The sequence below is a fragment of the Chenopodium album genome, chromosome 18 (genome assembly GCF_948465745.1).
Source record: "Chenopodium album chromosome 18, dcCheAlbu1.1, whole genome shotgun sequence".
NCBI classification, from domain to species: domain Eukaryota; kingdom Viridiplantae; phylum Streptophyta; class Magnoliopsida; order Caryophyllales; family Amaranthaceae; genus Chenopodium; species Chenopodium album.
Genome location: NC_137851.1, coordinates 45,902,332 through 45,926,228, shown reverse-complemented (window position 1 = coordinate 45,926,228; position 23,897 = coordinate 45,902,332). Strand labels below are relative to the sequence as shown.

Below are 23,897 nucleotides of genomic sequence, written 5' to 3'. Positions count from 1 at the left end.
TAATAATCTTGTTTAGGCTAATATGATTATAATTCAAATGATCACCAATAATAGTTTTATTTGTGCATTAATATTCAACCAACATAGATTAAACAAGTTTAGGGTTAATCTATTGATTGCATGTTAGTCAAAAAGCGCACATGAATATGAGAAGAATAAAGTAGAGGTCTATTATTAGGGCAGGTTCAGTCTCTTTTAGGTTGGATTTGTATCTTCATCCCCGAACTTCCAGTCTTGGTACCAGACCTATTGGATTCAACGATTTCCTGGATCGTTAAGGGGTGTAACCTTCACCCTGTGAACGGTTTACAAGTTCCTAAAACTTGTTGGCGACTCTTTTGCTCTAGCTTCCTTCCCTTTGGACGCCACCATGATTAAGTGTATGATCACAGTGAGCCTCAAGTGTAGGATTGCTTGAAATATTCCCTACAGTGGTACAAAAGGAAAATTCTTAATTAAGTCAGCTATGAGAATTATTAAAAGAGATGATGATATTGGGGATGATGGCACTTGGAGACTAATCTGGAAATTAAAAGTGCAACAATGAGCTAAAGTGTTTCTATACTTAGCTATGCATGATCGCATCATGACCAATGCAAACAAATTAAAGCGCAACCTCACAAATAGTCCTTGGTGTAAATCTTGTAGCAATTTTAAAGAGACAACTCTTCATGCTCTGCGTGACTGTGCAATAGCAAGATCTGTGTGGAGGCAAGTGGGGGGTCCAGCATCAGCTCCTGATTTCTTCCAGGGGTCACTGAAGCAGTGGATTTCCCGTAACATAAAGGTGCAGACTTGAAAACCTTTCCCCTGAAATCTGGCCAACCATTTTCACTATTATTTTATGGTGGATTTGGAGATGGAGGAACAATGTGGTGTTTAAGAGAAGTCAAGAAATACCAATAGACATTAATCAGTTTCTACTCGCGAGATTTGAAGAAGTATGGCGTGTGTTAGGGGATGATATAAACAACATACAACAGTCAACAAGAGCAAGGGATGAAGCTTTAATTCGGTGGATAGCTCCCCCTATTGGATGGCTAGCCTTGAACAATGATGGGGCAGCTAGAGGTGCTCTTGGCCCAGCAGGGGGTGGGGGGTTAATTAGAGATTATACAGGCAGAATGATACATGCCTTTGCTATAAAAATAGGGACGTGTGATGCGTTTATGTCTGAGTTAAAGGCAATTGAATATGGGCTGGAATTGGCTAAACGAATGCGTGCTGCTAAACTTCAAGTCCAAGTAGACAGTCAATTGGTTGTTGCAGCAATAACCAATGAAGAAATTCACCGAGGTCAGGGATTCCATATAATAAGGCACTGCAAGCAGCTCATTGAGGATAACAACTAGCATGTACAAATCCACCACATTTATCGCGAAGCAAATAGGACAGCTGACTGGCTAGCAAATCAAGGGGTCACCCAAAACAACAATATCGAGTTGATTCAATTCCCGCCTATCGAGTTAGGACGTATTTTACATGATGATATTGTAGGGGTGGCCTTGCCACGTTTAATATATGTTTAGTCTTATTTTTATTTTCTCAGGGCCTAGCCCCTCTTTTGCACAAAAAAAAATAATAATAATAATAAAAAAAAAAATTTTGAATTGATTCCAAGTTTATAGTTGTTGAAAGTTTATACGGAGTACCTTTTATTATTATTATTATTATTATTATTATTATTATTATTATTATTATTATTATTATTATTATTATTATTATTATTATTATTATTATTATTATTATTATTATTATTATTATTATTACTCCCTCCGTTTTAGAATGATGTCTTGTTTTGATGCAAATTTTTACTCATTTTTACCGCAAATATCTTTAATCTCACACTAGCAAAAACTATAAATGTTAGATATTAATAATCTACTGACCTAGACGAATAAAATTAGATCTCACATGACTATATTTGTTCTTATAGATTAAGAGAAATTTAAAAAATTCTTTCTTTTTTAAAAAAGTCAAAGATTCCAAATAACAACATTAAATGGAGGGAGTACTAGATAGTGGGATTCTTTTATTTTTAGGATGCCATTGTCTTCTCATTACCCTTCTTAAAAAATTGAACATCTATCTCCATTGCTATTAAATTGTCCCCTTCAAATTATTTCAAGAGGATATGAGGACATTATAATTCTGATCGATCAGTGCTTAGCCTTTCTGCCGCTGATGCCTTTGTACTGTAGAGGTTGACCTTGCTGACCATTCATATTAATTGGGTGTTGTATGTCATTGTGATGATGCTCTTCGTTTCTTTCAGATTAAAGTGTTTCTTTTTAGAACAGAAAACTTGAGACTAAAATAGAGAGTGTTCAATTATATATTGTCAAGGGGTGTTAAATACCACCAACAAAAATGATCAAAACCGCCAACATTTATTGTGAATGGACAACCATGCCCTTAGTACTTCACCACTATCTTTCCTCTTGCCACCAATCACTAACACTTGACACCACCACCCTAATCGACGACGACCACTACCACCACACTGACCGACGACGACCATCACCATCCCCTCAATGACGACCCACTACCTTCCCTCGTCGGCGGGAAGGTGGTGGTATTTTTTAAATTTCCGACAACTGTACCAACTTGTGCTTAAAATCGGTTACCATACCCATCCCGCGCACGGTAATCGGTTTTGGGCTCCGGTTACCACAGTTGCCGGAAATAAAAAAAATTGCCACCTTCTCACCGGCGAGGAAAAGTGGTGGGTCGTTATAGAGTGTGATGTGGTGGGTTTCTGGTTAAGGTGGTGGTGGTCGTCGCCGGTCGGAAGGGATGGTGGGTTGCCGGGGAGGATAAGGGGTGGTGTAAGAGTAAGGGCATGGTTGTCCATTTACACCAAATGATGGCGGTGGTGATCATTTTAGACGGCGGTGTTTAGCAATTCACATTGTCAATCCCCTTAAAATTAAACGTGGTGCGATTCTGGAACTTTCATCCTCCTTTTCATCTTTTGCAAGTTGTGTATATGTATGTTACTCCCTCCGTTTTTTTTAAATGCATCACTTTGATTTTTACACTATTCACATATCATGGTTGACTTAATTTTTTCACCTCTATAAAATAAATAAATGTTATTATATAATTGTAGACACCCAAATGTGTCTCCCCAAAACCAAACCCAGTGATGAATACCTTTTGCATCGAATCATAATCGAACGAGGTGAAAGTGTGAAAAATCAAGTGTTGCGGTTGGTTTTATAAAATTCTTTCTTTCTATTTTCGAAAACAACTCTATTTTTTGAAAGCAGCCAATTCAGTTTAGTTTGGTCCACGACAGGGGTCCAATAATAGTGTAGTTGGATGGGGCTTGCAAAGAGCTTTCCAACGATATATTATAAGCCCAATTCCGATGAATAATGAGGAAGTTATTGCCAAAATACTAAACTGGGCCCGGTTTGATCTTTACATGCGACCCAATGATCTAGGGGAGGACCCAATGTTAATTATTATTCCTAAAGTTATTAGAATTAATTATAGTCTTCTAGAATTCTCTAGAAGGTTCTCTTTAGTCCTAATAGAATTAGAATTAATAATTAGATTTTGATGAGTTTTACTTGGAATAAAATATTATTTTATGAAAAATACGATTTCAGTTTTCTTACGGACTTTACAAATTGATTTTGATTGATAAGTGGACTCCGTGTTTGAAAGCGCGTAGGAATCCAGGCTGTCGCCAAACGACAGGCTTGTCGCCACGCGACAGACCCTGACGCCAAACGACAAGCCTTGTCTCCACGCGACAAGGTCGGTTTTGCAGCGACAGAGTGGAGTTTTATTCCTTATCAAATTCTACCTATTTTCGGACTATTTTCTTATAAATAGGGTCCTAAACCTCCGTTTTTATTCACCAATTCTGAATCATCTACAATTCAACAATCTTCATCTCTCTCAAAAGCTTTCTCTCTCCCTCTTTTTCTAAACCTTCCCTCTAACAAAATTCCGCATTCACAAGATTTAGAAACACCTAGCCAAGTTCGAAGTTGCCTTCGCCCTAGACGTGAAAGGTTATAATTTCTTAGGGTTTGGTCCCTAATCTCTTTATTTCAATTTATTTGATTTAATTGTTTGATTTTATATTTTCCTTGAAGTTACTAACGCGTGTATTTTGTTATTAGAAAGAGATACGAGGCATCAAAGTATGTAATCTTATTGCTCTATTCTTGTGGAAAGCATGTTTAAATTTGTTTAATTCCTAGTATCATGTTAGGATGTTTCTGTTGCTTTCTAGTATCATGTTTAGGGTGTCTTTTACTCTTTTCTAATATCATGTTAGTACCATGTTAGGTTTAAAGCTTTGATCTTTATTGTTTAGTGACATTCTAGGGTTTGTTATTAATCTTGTTAGTATCATGCCTAGGATCTTGCTAATAATATTATGCTTTAACATGATTATTATTGTTATAATTATTGCTTTTATAATTATGATTTATGATTATCATGTTGCTTGATGCTTATTTATTGTTATTGCTTGACCACACCTTTTATGCATGTTTAAAGGGAATTTGTACTTGTAATCACGCTTAATAAGATAATTAATAATCTTGTTTAAGGCTAATATGATTATGATTCAAGTGATCGCCAATCATAGTTTTGCCTGTGCATTAAATTCAACCAACATAGATAAACAGGTTTAGGGTTAACCTATTGATTGCATGCTAGTCAGAAAGTGCACATGAATACGAGAAGAATGAAGTCGAGGCCTAATATTAGGGCAGGTTCAATCTCTTTTAGGTTGGATTTGTACCTTCATCCCCGAACCCTATTTGGTTCAAGACCTTTTGGAGTTGACGATCTCCTGGATCGTTAAGGGGTGTAATCTTCACCTTGTGAACGGTTTACAAGTTCCTAAAACTTGTTGGCGACTCTTTTGCTCTAGCTTCCTTCCCTTTGGACGCCACCATGCTTAAGTGTATGATCACAGTGGGGTTCAAGCTTGGGGTTAATGGCTTGAAATATTCCCTACAATAATATATCATTAGATTAGTCATAATGTCTAGTTTCATAATATAATTTTGTTATATTTTTTACTAATAGACAATTAAAGATATTAATGGTCAAAGTTGCGTCTCGACAAATGTGCCAGTCAAACTGATGCAAATTAAAAATAACAGAGGGAGTATTAAAGATGATTGATCCTTTTTGTTTCATTTAATTACCATGATTGATCCTTTTTTGTTTCATTCAATTAATGTGATTGGTACCTTGCGATTATACTACGATTTTACTGAAAATTACTAAAATGTACTATAATTTATGCGATTTTTGTAGAAAAACACAAAAGGATTCGGAGAAGAACAGTTTGGAAAAGAATACTTCAGAGAAGAGTTCATCAGAGCAAAATCCTGACGTAATGTAAGTTTTCTCACTACTTAAACTATGGAAATTGCTTCAAAAGTTGTTTTAGTAACAATATTAAAAATTTATTAAACAAAACAGAGACAATGATGATGTACCTATTCAGTCAAGAGTAGAAAAATTGAAAAAAAAAACCGCGAAAACACCCCAATTGTAGATCTTGAACTTTTAAAAGATATTGACAAATCAAGTGGTACGGATTTTAAAATGTCTCCATTTCCAAGGTATATAATCATTTATAGAATATATTATGTTCATTTGTTTATTATATAATGTTATCATGATTTTGGTTATATCATTGTTTAATATGCTATTTGTATTTGATCATATTTTGGTTATATCATTGTTTAATATGCTATTTGTATTTGATCATATATAATGTTATCATGATTTTGGTTATATCATTGTAAATGATCATATTTGATACTGATAATGTTCATTTATAGATATAGTGATGATCATATATTTGTATTTATTCATTTGAGTATTCATTGAGACTTAAACAACAAATGTACATTTCATTGAAACATCTTGAACATATATAAATATGATAATAATCATTTCAATTGTATGCATTCAAACTAATAACCTGTAATTAATTTATATTGTAGTGATGTACCATTCAGAGTGAAACATTTGCTTCAATATAGAGATGGAAAATCTGAACCATTAACTCTAAAGAAGGTTGTAGAACAATATGAATTTGGTAGTAGTTATCAAAGATACACTTTAAACAAGTCTGTTTATATGTATAAATATTTTATATGTAATAATTGTACATTGTGTATATATATCAAACTAATTAGGTAATTCTTAAAATTTTAGTGAAAAAAAATGTTCGAGTGAAATTTATAATGTTAAAATCAAGACCACCAGAGCCAAATCAACCAATAAGGTATAAAAACTTTATACCAAAATAACTAGTTCTCTTCTTCATAATATAAATTAGTTCATACTTGAATGTCATATTATATAAAATAATTCTAATTTTTTTATTGAACAAAGTGAGAATGTCTCTGCTATTCATACCACAATTGAGAGTGTGTCTACTACTCATACCACAACTAAGATTGGAAATAATCTGCAAAGAGAGTAGGGTTCAAAGGTATGCTAATGCTCACTTTTGTATTCACAAATGTTCATTTTACATACAAAATTTGTTCATTTTTTTATAATCCAAATTCTAATTAATAAATACATACAATATTCAGTGAAAAGAATGTGGAGCAAAAACAGGATACAATTATATCTGAAAAGGACAAACATGATGTTGATCTAAACAATGTTCATTTTATTATAGATAAATGTCTATTTTATGTACCATTTATGTGCATTTTTGTTAAAAGTATTACTTAATATTGATTTCAGCAAGCTAAAAGAAGTTCAATCAGAGGGGCAGAGCAATCCAGAAAAGAATACCCCCGGCCAAAAGTAAGATAAATTAAATGTTCATTTTCTATAGACTTTATGTTCATTTTATATTTATTTAGTCAAAGTTATAAATTCAAACATATTTTTAATGAATTATCAGAAAAGCCAAAAATGATGATCAACAGAAGCCAAAAATAACAACTTTAAAGGAGAAGATGCAACACATTTAGACATAGAGGAAAACCCAAAGTATGTTCAAATTTGAATAACTAAATTAAATTAAAAAAATAATGTATATATATGAAAATTTCATAATATTATCTCACATTTACAGGAAGTATAAAGAATCAACAATCAGAATTATGAAAAATCTCAAAAGAATGGAAAAGGCAAGCAAGAAGTTAAAGATAGGTAAATGTTCACATATATTGAATATTTCTGTTTAATGTGTATATATATAAATTATAATAATACTATTAATTTTGCAGGTGAAGAAAAACAAAAGGAAAAAGGGCTTGTAGAAAAGAAAATTCCTAAAAAGGAAAAAAAGCTCTGAAAAGAAAAATGTGGAAGATGACTTAACAAAGACAACACAAATTAAAGGTGAAAAAAAAATGTACATATTTATTACTTAAAATGTTCATTTTGGATATGTATAATTATTAATTTTAATGTTCTAGAAGATTAATCAATTTCAATTTTCATTGATTAAATTTTCATAGAAGGACAAGAGGAAAAAGGGCCAAAAAAGGAGAAAGGCCTTGAAAAGAAAACTGTGGAAGATGTCTTTCCAAAGACAACAGAGTTGAAAGGTAAAAAATGTAAAAATGTACATATTTATTACATAAAATGTTCATTTTGGATCTACATAATATTTAATGTTCAAGAAGATTAATAAATTTCAATTTTCATTGATTAAATTTTCATAGAAGGACAAGAGGAAAAAGGGCCAGAAAAGGAGAAAAGCCCTGAAAAGAAAACTGTGGAAGATGTCTTTCTAAAGACAACAGAGCTGAAAGGTAAAAAATGTAAAATATACATATTTATTACATAAAATGTTCATTTTGCATCTGCATAATATTTAATGTTCAAGAAGATTAATAAATTTCACTGATTAAATTTACATAGAAGGACAAAAGGTAGATATGCCAAAGCCTACAGAGATGAAGATACTACTAGAAATGAGAAGGGTAATATTCATTATATGAAATGTTCATTTATATTGTATATAATAAACATTTATCATTCTATTTACATAAATGTTCATTTACTGTTTTATATTTGATCATTTAATATGCAGCAGAAATGGCATATGATTATTATGAAATTGAGGATGAGACTGATCTGATAGGTGAAGATATGGTTATAGCGCATGTAAGGGAGGAGCCAGCTCCATCATCTCAAAAGAGTGAACAATCAAGCCAAAGGAAATCAAGATACAAAACAGTTGCAAGAAAAAACAAAAATAAAACTCCTGTAGTGCCAAGTGGAAAGGTTACAAGAAGCCAAGGTAAAGATAATACTTTTGTATTTAATTTTAAATAGAACATTTTTAACTTTACTAACATAAAATTTAAAAACACAATAGATGTTCTGTTAGATGAATCTGCTAAGGGAGGCCAGAAGGAGGCAACTGCTGAGCCTACTGAAGGATCCGCAAAAAAAGGTCTGAAAAAAAAAAGAATTTCTCCAAGGACTTCTCCTATTCAAAAGAGAGCTGGTACACCTTCTGCAGCACCTACTCCAATCAGAAAAATGGCAGGTGCCCCTGCTGAATATGCTGCAGCACCTATTAAAAAAATGTTTGGTGCTCCTGTTGAAAAAGTTATAGAACAACAAGGCAAAAAGGGTAAATGTTCAATATATTAAAAGTTTGTTATGTATTATAAAATATAAAATTTGTATGTAATATACAAAACTTTATCATTTATGTAGGTGGAAAAAAGAGATCTGCAGAAAACTTCTAAGGTTGCTGGCAAAAGAAAAGCAGGTATATAATGATATGTTATAAATGTTCAATTTCAATATATAGAATGATCATATATAAAAACATTTTTGTTCATTTTATTATTTGATTAAAATTCATTTTAATACATTGAATGATCATATGTGATGACTTTTATATTGATTTCAATTTTCAGTTGTCAGCCCTGCCAAGAAAAATGTTGGGAAGAGGAAAAAATACAAGAAGTACCATTTGATGAACCATCTCAAGATCCTTCTGATGAAAGTTCCACTAACAGTGGTGATGATAGTGAAGAATCTGTCTATAAAGCTGAACAAGAACTTGTCAGTGAGGAAGAAGATGAATTGGAGGAGGAGGAGGAGGTTGAAATAAAGCTAAAAAAGAAAAAGGCAAAGAATGAGAAGGAGCAGAAGTTAGCGAAGGCAAAGGCTGAGAAGGGGGAGAAAGAGTTGGTTGTGTATAAACCAAAAGGTGAGGGTAGGGGAAAAAGTAAACAGAAAACAGAAATAGTTAAGGCGGAAGAAGTTGAGGAAATTGATGAAAAGGAGTTTGAGGAAGAGAAACCATCAACCAGAGGGGGGCATGTGAAGTTGATGCAGTGGATAAAAAATATGAGTGAAGCATAGAAATAAGAGATAGAGGAGATTGGATTAGGACCCCTACTTCATATCCAGTTACCTCAGTTCGACCAAAGTTTCTGTTATTGGATTTTGAATAGTTTTGAAAAAAATAGTTGTTAGTTTAGATGAACTACTACAAGAGGGGGGGTGAATAGTAGTAGGTTCCGATCGCGGAACTTAAGCGGAAATTAAAAAAAAAACGCAAAAGGAACTTAAAGCACACAGCAATTTTACGAGGAAACCATCCAGTGCCTAGCTGGAAGTAAAACCTCGGCCCTATAGGGACTTATAAACAAATTCCACTATAATAGGCAACTCTCCTAGTACAACCTATTACACAGACCTTTGCTTCGCAAGTTCCTCCACGGACACTTGCTAATTGATAAGAACCTATCCTATCAGACCTAAGACACACTCAGGCACCTTTTTTGACCCAAGACACACTCAGGTTCCTTTCTCGACCCAAGACACACTCGAAGTGACTCACTACCACTCGAATTTTAGAGAATTCAAACTCTTACACTCAAACGTGAATTTAAGAGAATTCACAATCTCACCCCAAAACCCAAAATACTCAAACCCTTTTTCCCATTACAAGATCTCATTGAATAACTCTAAATACATATATATGAATAAAGAGATAAAAATAATATGTTGGACACTCGAGATCTGTCTGGAACTCACTGGACGAACTGTAACCAAAACCTGATAGGAACTTTGACCAGGAGGACTGACTTAGCTTCGTGGTGAAGGATAAAACCATTAAGCATGACCACTCCACTTCATCAGCCTCAACTTTGAATGAATACATATGAGCATATTTATAGTACACTCAAATTATTCATTTCACCTTGAAAAAGATAGGTTTTATGAAAAGATAAGTTTAAAAGATATTTTCTAAAACAAGTCTTCCAAAAATATATCTTTTTATTAAGAATAAAATCTGTCAATAATAAAAAGATATAATTAATACAAAATCAGATTTTATTCAAAACTTATCTTTTTGTTTAAAAATACTTTTTAAACAAACTTATCTTTTTCCAAAAGGAATTTATTAGAAAATAAATATCTTTATTCAATAAAACTAAATCTCTAAAAGATATGCACGTATTAGATAAATATCTATCATTAAAACTGACTTTTAAAGACGTGCATACTTAAGTTCCTATTAAGTTCGGAACTTCTGACAGTCTCTGAGTTCCTGACAAGTTAGTAACTCTAATTTCATTGACTGTCTGGAGTTCACCTTGGTTCTATTTAAACTTGTTCCAGACCGACTTTTATGTCCAACATACTTACATGAATCTTAGAGCAATATACTTCTATTTCTCCGTCTTCATGTTGCTTCTCTGATATTCTTGTTCTGGAATTCTGTAGTCCTGATGTATTCTGGATCTCAGGTTTTGCCCCAGCATTACACCGGAACCAGGTCATTACAACCCGTTGATATGTTCCTGTCATGACACACCATTGCCCCAGCATTACATCGGATACAGGTCATTACAACCCTTGATATGATCCTGTCAGGGAACACCTTGAAGTTCCATTTCTGGAACTCTTCTTCTAATTTTACTTGTATCCTCATGGATCTTCTAAAGTTCCTCTGTTTCAGTTCCTTCTTCAACTCCCAGAGTTTACTAAACCTACAAACATCACAACACTAGAAAATCCTTATTAAATGGAAGTATTCTCAATCATAACTATCATCATCAAAACCTCATAAGGTTCAACAAGTTGCCCCCTTCTTGATGATGACAAACTGAGCAAACTTCTGAGGATAACAAAGTAAAACAGAAGGTTAGTTTTTTCATTTATAAAAACAATAAAGAAAACTAAACTAAATTAAAAGACTCCTACACATACATGACCTATATATGCATAGGATACTTACCTCGTGAAGCTAACATATGTAAACATCTATTTACATAGTTACCTTCATGAATCCTTCGCCATCATCATGCTCATCAACCATCTCTCATTATTGCGCTTTTTCCTTATATTGCTTATCATATATTACTCAAGTTCCTTACATATATACCTGTCATTACCCAGGTTCCTTTTACCCTATTCTAAGCATAACTTGTTCTTTCTATGCACAACTAAACAAACATGTTAGATAGATAATCATCATTACTTTATAATCATCAAAACCTAATTACTCAACAATAGTCAAACTTTTGAAGTTCCAAAAAATCAATCAATTGAAGTGGAAGTAGAGGATGTCAGAGTAGTATATGGACTACCAATGGGGGAAATTCCCATTGTTGAAGCAAAATCAGAAAAAGCAAGTGAGGAGTTTGAAAGTTTTATGAAGAAGTGGAGGGGAAAATGGAATGGAAAAGTTCCTTCGCCAAATTGTGGCAAAATACATTAACAAAAAGTTTGAGAAAAACAGACCTGACAATGAAGATTTCATTACAAACTTTTTGGTGGTAGTAGTGAATGCATTGATAAAGTGCATAAAAAACAATCGGTGCCATTACAAGTTTCTCTATTCGATGATGCACAAGGAAAGAATTAAAAACTTGGATTGGTGTCAATATGTTTTTGATTCACTGATGAAGAACCATGTTGATTGGAGAAAACAGTCAAGCAAGGGATTCTACAAAGGACCCCTACAATTTCTGATGGTCTGAATAATAATGTTCATTTGTTAATAATTGTTCAAATCTATTTTGATAATTGTTCAAATCTATTTTGATAATTGATCATATATAATAATGTTCATTTGTTGATTGATAATTGTTCAAATCTGTTTGATAATTGATCATATATTCTCTAATAAATGTTCATTATTATTTCTTTTGTAGCTGTTCTATTTTGATAGAGTTCAGAGATTGGATAAAAAGCCACCAAGAACAATCCCCATTATTTATGTATGGAAACGGGACATAGTTCTTGAAAGAATAAAAAATGAATTGGAATTGGAACTTGGTAAAGGGAAAATACTTCCTAGATTTGTTGAAAAAGCTAAAATCAGTCCTCAGGTATGTAAAATGAACACTTTTAAATACATAAATGCTCATTTCTTTATTACGAAATGTATTGTTTAAATCTAATTATTTCTTTATAATATAGATTTTTATGAATGATTTCATTGATGAGGTGATTGAAATTGGTCGTTACTTATCAAAACTATCAGATAAACTATTGAAAGCAAAGGAAATATTCCCCGAAAATGACTTGGTAAAAAAAGTTGATGAGGTTATGGGGAAAATGGCAAGAGAACCATCAATCCTAAGCCAGGATGAAGAGATTTATAGCTTGAAAGATTTCTTGAATGCCATTGCAGAAGATGAAAAGGAGTTTTTTAAAGCAGCTGAAATGAAAAAAAAAAAAAAAAGGAAAATAGAAACAAGATGAGTACAATATCAAAAAAGCATTCAGCTTGGGACTTACTTTTCCATCTCCACAAATTGGTAAGAGCAAATTATAAATGTTTAAATGTTATACTGAATTTATCTTATAATATGTTTAACTAACAAATTTAATGACAAACAAAATCAGATCCAAGTCATCCAACATCTACAACAATGGGTGTTATTGAAGCTGTAGCCTCTGCTTCTGTAGCAGTTGAAAATGCTACTGGAAAATCTTCTCCTACATGTAAATTAAAAAGAAATAGTATGTTCATAATTATTATTTATAATGTTCATATTTATATATGATAATGTTCATATTTATATTTGTTAATGTTCATTTTAAAAACTGCAGGATTGACAAATCCAAAGAGTATTGATAATCAAGCCTCTGCTTCTGTAGAAGTTGAAAATGAGCCTCTTCGAGAAAAAAAAATGGAGAAGACATTTCAAACTTCAGCAATTAGTGAGTTATGGAGGACAAAGAAAGTGAACAGGTTCAGGGGTAAAAAAACAAAACCCCCAGCAATTAGTGATGCTCTATGTATTAGTAGTAATAATGTAGTTTATTTTGTTAAATAAAAAAAACAATTAAGGTTTATGTAACTCTGAAGAATGTTTTAATTAATCAAGAACAATTAAGATTTATGTAATTTATGAATTTTAATGTGTTATTGTAATATTAATTAGTTTTTATGTAATATAAACTAATTTTAAATGATTTCTATTAATTATTTGGTTGTTAAAATATAAACATAACATTATGTTACTAACTTGATTTGATTTTTCAAAAAACAAAAGAAAATTCTAACAGTGGAGATAGAGAAGAAAATTCTGACAATGAAGAACAAGAAGAAAGATATATCTTCCTCAGAGACTGACCAAAGGTAAATATATTATATATCTTCCTCAATAAATAAATGAACATTTGTGGGAACCAATATGTTCATATATAAATTATTTTTGTTCAGGGAAGAAAATATGAAAAAAAAAATTAAAGAAAACTCAAATGAAACACAACCAGAGAAGAGCAAACAATTTGCAAAGAACATAGATGAGAGGTATAAATTACAATCCTTTATTTTCTAATTGTATTAAATGTTCATTTGTATATAAATATATGATCATATTTAACTCATTATATGTTCAATTCATCAAAGAGGCCACATCGTCAATCCCAAACTCTTCCTCTTACTCTTAGATCTCCATACATGGTCAAATACAAAGATCTTTTTAAGGATGAGAAAACAATGAATCAACTTGTATGTGACTTTGCTTATAGTGAAGAAGATGAAAGGTAATTTATTCATAATACATTAATTTTTTTATAAGTTTCTTGGGAAATTACTCATTTATACATTGCTTAATGTTCATTTGGCAGTGCACTTTTATATCATGATGGACTTAATCTCATAAATAGAGCAGAAATGAAAACACTTGGAGATGATGTATAAGTTATGAATTGTGTCATAGATTCATGGGCAACAACCCTAAATCATAAGAACACAAAAAACAAGATATATTTCTCAACAATGCCACATATAAGTTTACATCAATTATTTTTGATATATATTACTCAACAAAGGATTTATTCATTAATGTTTACATGTACAAAAATGCAGCAAATTATGTGCACAAATAGAGTTTGCAAGAAAGGGTCAATAATGGAAAAAAGATTTAAAGAATTCATAGAAAGAATAGACAATGAGTTGCAGCTGTACAAAATCAAAAGCATTGTTGGATACAAACAGGTAACATCAATACATTTATTATAATTTGTTCAATTATAATGAATTAAATGTTCACTAACAATTTATTATTTGTTCAGATATTTTTTCCAATAGCAACTGCCAATCATTTTTTCGTATTGTGCATCAATCATATGAAGGATACCATCCATATCATCGACAATCGAAAGTTACCACAACATGTGTTAGTACCTCAAAAGTATCTCGACGAACCAAAAATGATTATAAGTTAAAATTTTATAACAATTTGATAATTGACTTATTGTTTAAATGTTCATTTTTTCGTTGAAAAATGTTAAAATCTATTTTGACAAATGTTTAATATAAATGATCATTTGCTGATTGATAAATATTCATTTGTTGATTGATAAATGTTCAAATCAGTTAAAAGGATTGGCTGCATACATGAAACACATTGGGTATGAAGATGCAAGTTCTATTGAAGATTATCAAATTGTATTGGAAAAATGAAATGGCGTAGCAATGTAGATTACACAAATTGTGGAGTCTACATCATGAAGCATATGGAAACTTTCACTGCTGATCTTAATGAACAATGAATTTGTGACCTGAAAGCAAACAATGTAAGTATATCAAATGTTCAATTATGTAAGACATAATGTTCATTTATATAACATAGAATTGTTCTTAACTTATAATTCATTCTCATTTACAGTTGGATCAAATAAGGAAACTGAGGATGCAATACACAGCTGAACTTATGCTTTTTGAAGAAAACACCGAGTCTAGGATTAACAGAAGAAAAGCAAGAAAGTTAGAAAAACAGTAGTATAAAATGTTCATTTATAAATAGCAATATAATCATATTTCATATATAGACTGGTAGTTATTATTTTACAAAGTTTTGTACTTGGATATTTCTTTTTAATCAATTTTATGTATAAACAATATTACATATAAAATGTTCATTTATAAATAGCAATATTTCTATGAACATTTATCATTTCAAAAATGAACATACAACAAGTAATTGTATGAACATTTATATAAACATAAATGTTCATATTTAAACATAAATTAAAATATGATCATTTATATGACCATAAAATGTACAGATTCAAAATAATAATACTATGCTAAGTGATCAAATGTAAACACGTAATGTAAATATATAAATTCATAAAATGATCATATTTCAGCATATATATATTAAAAAATTACAACTGTTGATAATATTCTTTCTAAATTAATGAATTGTATTAACAATATTATTTTGTAGAAACACATTATAATATCATTAATGGTGTAAAAAAATATATAATTTGACAATATAATTCTTTCTACAAGTACGAAATACTAATGAGCTCTCTTATTTACCACTATTATCCAATCTCTTAGCTACATTAGTATAAAAAAAAAGCTAAAATTCTATCATACTTGGTAGAAAACTTTTCAGAAACAACATGATCATTTCTTGTAACATTTGAAGCACTTTCAATATTAGCCCTTGAAGCCTTAGCACCAGCTTGAACATTCTTTTGAGTAGAAGGAAGAACAGTAGAACGTATTGGAACTCTTGAAGACCTAACAGCAACATTATCATTCACAGAACCAACATGGACCCTTTTTGGAACATTTGTAGATATATGTCCACTAGCACTGGCTAGAACATTCTTTTGAATAGAAGGAAGAACAGTAGAAAGTATTGGAACTCTTGGAGCACTACCAGCAGCATTATCATTCACGCAACCAAAATGGACCCGTTTCTGGACATTTGTAGATATATGTGAATCCTTTTCCTACACAAGAAAATTAAACATTATGAGACAATTAAAAGTTCAATTTCAAAAAATAAAATAAACAAATAAGATGATATAACCTTAGCAATAGTAGAAATATCTAGATCAACAAATATATTGGATTGAAGAGAGCTTTCACCAGTAGGCTTTGAAATAACAAATTTTAAAAATGTTAATAATGTACATATAAAATGGAAAGTAAAAAATTCAACTATTAAACATTCTTTAGATACCTGATCAACCTCATTAAGAACACTCTGATCAGAATCCTTTGAGCTAGAAGGCATATCTTCTACAACTACATTCCTACCAACCTACAATTTATTATTATACATTAATTGTTTATAAAATAAAGATAAAATAAAGAAAATAAATAAATTAACCTGATGTAATGGTTTTTTCAGCACAATCAAGTCGGTAAGATCATTTATAGAATTGGCATAACTAACTGCAAATCCATTCTCATCAAATTCCTAGTAAAAAAATAATAATAATAATATATTTCAGATACATATTCAAATATAAGTATATAAATGTTCATTCCTGAAGATATAATTGTATGTAATGAGTTAAATGAACATATATGATAAGATAAATGATCATAATTACTTATGCAACAACTTGACCTTTAGCTTGTATATAAAGAGTAAATATTGCCTTTCTCTTCCTCCAATTACCCTTTGCTTTGTTCCATGCCTTCTCTAAGGCACTCTTTGGCCTAAAATTCCTCTCACCAGCAGGTCTTGATTTTGGTGGATTCTTGACTTCATGATCAACAATTTCAATACCTTCAACAAGCTCACTAAAATCTATAGCACCAGAAACACTCTCAAACTTTTCCTTTAAAAGGTTAAAATAACAATCAACCTTTGCCCTTGTATTCAATGAGTTTTGACAACTTGTTACCGACTTTACAAATTTCCTTAGTGTTTGTGATCTCCACACACTAGTAGACACAATATTAGTTCTCAAAGTTGGTTCTTCAATACCATGACTACACATAGCAGCCTTTGTCCAGCGTTTCATTATGTACTCGTAGAGAATGAGAGCAAAGCAAACCAGTTTCACTAAAGAACATGCAAGTGCAAAAGATTGCATGTGTTTCTTTATCAAAAACAACTTCATGTTTAATCATGTCCTTCCCAGGATGCCAAAGATGATACGAATATTCAGGAAAACACAAACCAAAATCTTGATGATCATATGCAGTACCTTTGATGAACTACTCTTCAAAAAGCACATAAGCTTGAATAGTCACTACAACAAAAACTAGAAAATAAAACGCAACATATCGAACGGTTGGGTAAGACAAGCGTTCTCTGCAACTATATAGAACGGTTACCCGTATTAGGCGTTGTCTAAAGTAATAAATATGGAACGGTTAGGTTCGTAACCGTTCTCTATTCTTATTAACACAGAAAAATTATTTTTTTTATTAAGTTAATAAAAAAATGTAAAACAGTGCACTTATACTAACCGCTAAGTATTTTTTGAGTGAATTTTGAAAAGCCCGCCCACCCATAGTTTATCCTTCTTTTCTTTTTAAAAATTGGGCAGTTACTTTGTTACTTTTGCAAACCTAACCCTACTTCTTTCTTGTTCTACCCGCCTCCTCTTTCTTCCTCTAGCTGTATTGCTTAACTTTCATATACATACTCTATTTTCATTTCATTTTAGCAACAAAAAATTCAATCCTAATTTATAAGATAGATCGAAAAGTTGTATTGATTCTAATCTCCTCTAGTATCAATTTCTCTAACTATCAACTTAATTTGGTTGGTATTCTACAATCTAATTGTAGAAATTACTCATTTATATGATTATCTTCATGTATTTGTTAAGGATTTTATGGCTAATTACGGTCGATATGTTTAAATCTTGATAATTTATTACGTCAGCGGTGATGGTGGTATCGGCGTTGTCGGTAGAGGAGGTGGTTGTGGTTGTGGGTGGTGGGACCTTCAATGGAGAGCTAGGAAATTACTGCCTCCGTCGTCACCTTCTTCGCGCTAGTTTTCCAATGAAACGATTTTCGAGTTCTCCATTGAAGTGCTTTCGTGCTCTTAATTGATGGGCTTCTCTCCTCCATTTTTTTTGTGAGTTTTCCTTTCTTAGCTTCCTTTTTAAATCATCATATACAATTTCGTGATTTTGTGTTGTTGTCCCTTGTTGAATTGGGTTTTCTGTTTAATTGTGTGGTACATGATTTTTATTGTTTGTTAGTGAAGCTGTGATTGCTAATTTTATTGTTGGATTAACCCGGCTTATAAATTATTGGCAGCTCACATAACTCGGGTTTAAATCTCGATCATCCAATGAAGAATAATGCAAATTTCGGTTGCTTAGCTTCAGAGAATACAGTCTTCAACGCTATGTAAATAAAGCGAAGCACAAAAATTCAGCCCTTGCTATACGAAGTATAATTTTCTGAGGTTACTCAAGCATAAGATTATATTATGTCAGGTCAAGAATTTTGTTAAGTATAGTACTGTATATATTACAAAGTAATGAAATTATTTTGCTGGGAGCTTTAATTTCTTAGTTTGCATGTGCATTTTGTTTTCTTGGCTTTTGTTTTGCTTTTAGTTGTATTACCGATTCCAGATACATCACAACAAACAAGTTAGTAGCAATGAAACCTTTGAATTTGGTAGTACTTTTAATTTAATTTAAACCTTTGAATTTGGTAGTACTTTTAATATACTCCGTATTTTATAATATTATACAGGGAGTTATACATAAGAAATGCATAATTTTTTTGCTAGATATTATATAAATACAAAATATTTTTTTTTTCATTAGTGTAATTTCATAGTAATATATACAAAAACAAAGGTATACAAGAAAAATACAGTTGGAAATACAGGAATACAGCAGGAGGATGTATAAGCTAGCAATTTTGGGTTTTTTTTAAAAAAAAAAAGGATTATAGAACTGTTATCTTAGGTAATAGTTCTATTTTGTAAGGATAATATAGAACGGTTAAGTACTCTAACCGTTCTCTTTTCCTTCATTTTTTCTAATTTCAAGAAGGGAAAAGAGAGCGGTTATGACAAAGAACCGTAATCTATTGTTCAACATATATAACGCCTCTTTAAGGCGATCTATATACTTTACACATCGCTTAGCAGAAAAACGGTTCTAAGGCGTTCTATAAAGCCTATTCCAACCGTTCTCTAAAGGCTTTTTTGTAGTAGTGAGTATACAAAGATCTTGCATGAACTAAGATCCCAATGTTAGCAAAAGCTAAATGTCTATTTCCCCTCAAATTATTGAAATCTTTGCCACCTTCTTTGCTTCTCCACTCAGAAACAACATTAAGAAAAACATGGTAAAAGTCACATAGACCTTGTGTCTTATTAAGTCTTTGAGAAACTGACTTATTAGTAGTTTCACTACGGTGAGAAGATAGAATACCACCAGACCAAAACTTCTTAGAATAAGCTGGACACCACATCTCCTTTATTTTGTATAAATCACACAACCAATCATCATTTGCACAATTATATTTCACCAACATTCTGTGAAGCAAAAATGAACATTTATCATTTCAATAATGAACATATATCAAATACTTGTATGAACATTTTTATAAACATAAATGTTCATATTTAAATATAAATTTAAATATGATCACTTATATAACCATAAAATGTATAGATTCCAAATAATAAAACTATGCCAAGTGATCAAATGTAAACACGTAATGTACATATATAAATTATAAAATGATCATATTTTCATAATTATTTAATAGACAGAAAGTATAAAATATAATGATATTACCTTTTCCAGAAATGCTCAAACTCAGCACGGGTTTCACAATATTTCAATAAATAGCTAAACAAATCTGTAAAACCATCCAAAGCTCTCAACGTTGCAATATGCTTCTTCGAAATTTTGTTCAAGATGCCATACACATAATCAATGATGGACAATCGAAGGGAAAATGTTTCTTATACCCGCTGCAATTGCTTGTGCTTGGTCAGTCATAATAGTGATGGGACTTTTCTTTCCCATTGAATAAAGAAATGTATTGAATAACCAATCAAAATAATCAGTGCGCTCATTAAGAATAAAACCCATACCAAACATCACATTGTTACCATGATGGTTCATCCCTACAAAGGGAGCACAAATCATTCCATATTTATTAGTTCTATATGTTGTATCAAAGACCAATAAATCTCCAAAGTAATGATAATCTATGAGCATTCTTCCATCACGCCAAAAAAAAAAACTAAGGCACCACTCTCATCTTGCTCAAAATCATAATAAAAATAAACCTCATATACATGTCTCTTTGTAAAATACTTTATCAATTGATTGCTATCACATCCATCAAGTTTGGCAGCTTTATCACATGATAATGCATTATACACATCCGAAGCCGTAAAAGTAAGGTTAGGAGACCCACCAACCTCCTTTTTTAAAGCCCTCAAAGAATCAGATACTTTGACTCCACTCATTTTCAATGTAGAAATAAATCGAAGTTGTTCTTCATTAACACTCCTTTGAGACCTTATTAAATGCCTCTTTTCAACAGGAATCATATCATGATTATGAACCATTTCATGTCTTGAACATGTCCAAACACCATCATGATCAACAAAAATCTGTATAAAAGCATTACAACCAGTTCGAAAATCAAGCTTCTTATAAGCCCTACGATTCCTACACTTATCATCCTTATAACCCTCATTAGAACAAACAAATCATTTCTTCGATAATGAGCCATCTCTTCGCCACTTACTCTTCCCAACTCGGACTCCAAAACCCTTCCTAAAATCATACTCATTATACATTTCATAAGCTTTGTCTTCTGATTTAAATCCTTTATGCAATAATTCAGACTTATCTGCTTCTTGATAAACAATACCATCCTTTTTTCCCACTACATAGATATATAAAGTAAAATTATGATCAGCATCAATGCATAAATTGTACAATAACTAAAAAACAAATAATCAACTATAAAAAAATTTAAAATCTAATGTAATTAAAAATGGTCATTTATCACTTAAAAATGAACAATATTCAAAAATATATCAGTAAGTCTGTAACAAACAATAAAACATATGATAATATAAAAATGATTATTTAGCATACTAAATTTGATCAAAAAAAACTTAAAAATGTTTAACCAATTAAACAAAACAAATTAAAACACATTACAACATAGAAACAATTTAAATTAAGATCTAGAAAAACAAAATGTACTAAAATGTATTGCGATTTTTACAATTTTCTTAAACATGCATAAGATCAAATCGATATATAAAATCAAAATAATTAGCGAAATACAAAGCATCAAAATAAACTAAACATTTTCACTATACAAAGCATCAAAATCACAATAAACATGCAGAACAACAAATCGATTACAAAATTAAAATTACAGGAAACATAAATCAATTAGCGAAATACAGAGCATCAAAATACAAACAAATCCTGAAATTATAAATATAAACAGAGCATAACATAAACACAATAATGTTAAAAAATAATTAAATTAGGATCATAATAGCTCACATTGATGAACAAATGAATCAACCAATGAAACACCAGATGGAAGAACAGCTTCGCAATCTCGATCAAAGTTAACAATAAAAAGAATCATCCATTAGAAGAAAAAGCAAATATCAAAATCAAACGAAGAAATTAGATGAAATCAAATCAATGATGAAAAATCGTGAAGAGAGAGAAAAAATAAGAACAAAATCAATTGAAGAGAGAGAAAATAAAAGTTTAAAAATGATATATATACATAGCTTGAATAAAAAGTAAGACATTAAAAAAAATGGAAAATAAAAAAACTAACCAAAATGGCAGAAAAGAAAAAAAGGAAAAAAAAAGAAGATGGAAACATGAGAAACAAACAAAACGACGTCGTGGGGAGGGGTGGTATAGGTAAAAAAAACAAACAAACACAGGGGGGGTAGTGCATGTAAAAATTCTACCTGGGTGGGGCTCGTGCAGGGCTGTGCCGTGCCAAATTTTGGCACACCCCAGCCCACGGCACGGCCCACGTGCCTGGCGGGCCGTGCCGGGCCGGGCATCGGGCCAACCCGTATTTTTTTTTTAAATATATATGTATATAAAAAAATCGATATATATATATTTTTTGAACAACTTAAGTTTATATAAATAATGTTATTAATTTATGTTTATGTTAATGTTAATATATATTTTTTTAAGGAGGGTAGATTGTAATACCTTGTCTGACAAAAAGTACAACAATATTATACTAAGTGAGGAAAAAGTTAGAATTTCATTTCCCAAGTTTCGGGACGAAACTTCTTTTAAGGAGGGTAGATTGTAATACCTCATATTTTTATACGTATTTTAATTAAAATAAGTATTTTGAGAAGTATTTAATTAAATTAAAATATTTTATTATTATACTAAGTGAGGAAAAAGTTTGAATTTCGTTTCCCAAGTTTCGGGACGAAACTTCTTTCAAGGAGGGTAGATTGTAATACCTTGTATTTTTATACTTATTTTAATCAAAATAAGTATTTTGAGAAGTATTTAATTAAATTGAAATATTTTATTTAAAGTATTTTAATTATTCATTTTAATAAGTTTGGAAATATTTTATAAAAGGAAAGTTTATTTAATTAATTATTTTATTTAAGTTGGGGTTTAATTTAGCAAAGTTATATTTTAGTAAAGTTTTATTAGGGAAGGGATTAGGAAAGATTAAAAAAGGAAAGCTTAGGAAGAAGGGTTTCTAGAGAAGGGGTATAAATATTCAACACTTGAGGCAAATCAAACTTTGCCCAGAGTGGAGAAAACCCAAGGTAAACTTCTCTCTTTTTCTCTTTATTTTTCTTTTTCTTTCTCTTTTCCCCCCTTCCCCTTTTCGGCTTCCCCCTGACTGTCGAGCACCACCACCACCAGTGGGCCGCCGACGCCAGCCACCAGCAGCACCAGCCGGTAGTGGTGGCCGGCCAGCTGCCCTTTTCGAACAAAAAAAAAAATAAATAAATTAAATCTTTGTAAAAATTAAAACTTTGTTTTAAAAACTAGTTTAATCTTAGATCTAATTATTAATTATGAGTTTTGTGATTTGATTTTTGATGTTTGATTATGAGTATTATGTAAATTAATTTTCAGATTTTATTTTTAATTGAAAAGCCCTAATTTTTAAAAACCCTAGGTTCTTGAATTATGAATTATTGAAGGATTATGATATAATGATTTAAACCTTTGATTAAAGTGTTTTAAGGCTAAATTACAGCAAGTTTTCATTAAAATATAATGCTGGAATTTTTGATAGTGCATTAAAAATCAAGTTTCTTTAAGGAATAAATTGGGGGAGGTTAGTGGGGAAACCCGTTCGATGCGTAATCAACGCTACATAAATTATGTAGTTGTCTAGTGAGAAGTTTTGTTGAGTGTTGTATGCTTAAAAAACAGGTTCAACAAGATAAGTTGTGTGTTGATAGGTAATTTCATGTTAGTGTGTTAATTACGCTTATGTACTCAACTTTGCTGATTGTGTGTTTTGTGTGTTTGTTGGCCTTGTCTTGATCTTGGCCCTATGATGACCCATTTTTAATGGAGTTAATGGAAACAAGTAGAGAGAAGCTTTTCAGGTGATGAAGCATATTCATGAATGGGCATGAGTGAAGAGCGAATCATGCTAGTTTCCATAAGTATATGATGTGTTTAATGCTTTAATTATTTAT

At 31.2% G+C, this 23,897-nt stretch overlaps 1 protein-coding gene across 1 annotated transcript; it reads right to left on the bottom strand.

Annotated features, from left to right (window-relative positions):
* Nucleotides 1-19,363: 19,363 nt before the first annotated feature.
* LOC145592220 (protein FAR1-RELATED SEQUENCE 5-like) lies at nucleotides 19,364-21,823 on the bottom strand. The gene is made up of 6 exons (XM_081648678.1): nucleotides 21,736-21,823; nucleotides 20,967-21,097; nucleotides 20,540-20,819; nucleotides 20,166-20,324; nucleotides 19,990-20,053; nucleotides 19,364-19,724 (listed from the first exon to the last, which is right to left on the bottom strand). Exons 1-6 carry the CDS (start codon nucleotides 21,821-21,823, stop codon nucleotides 19,364-19,366), a joined length of 1,083 nt encoding a protein of 360 aa, XP_081504804.1.
* Nucleotides 21,824-23,897: the final 2,074 nt, after the last annotated feature.

Coding starts and splice junctions, on each gene's coding strand:
- LOC145592220 (XM_081648678.1), bottom strand. CDS start 21,823: ATGATTCTTTTTATTGTTAACTTTGATCGAGATTGCGAAGCTGTTCTT. Junction 21,098..21,735: donor TGATTCATTTGTTCATCAAT/GTGAGCTATTAT, acceptor ATATCTATGTAG/TGGGAAAAAAGGATGGTATT. Junction 19,725..19,989: donor TTTGAGCATTTCTGGAAAAG/GTAATATCATTA, acceptor TTTGCTTCACAG/AATGTTGGTGAAATATAATT.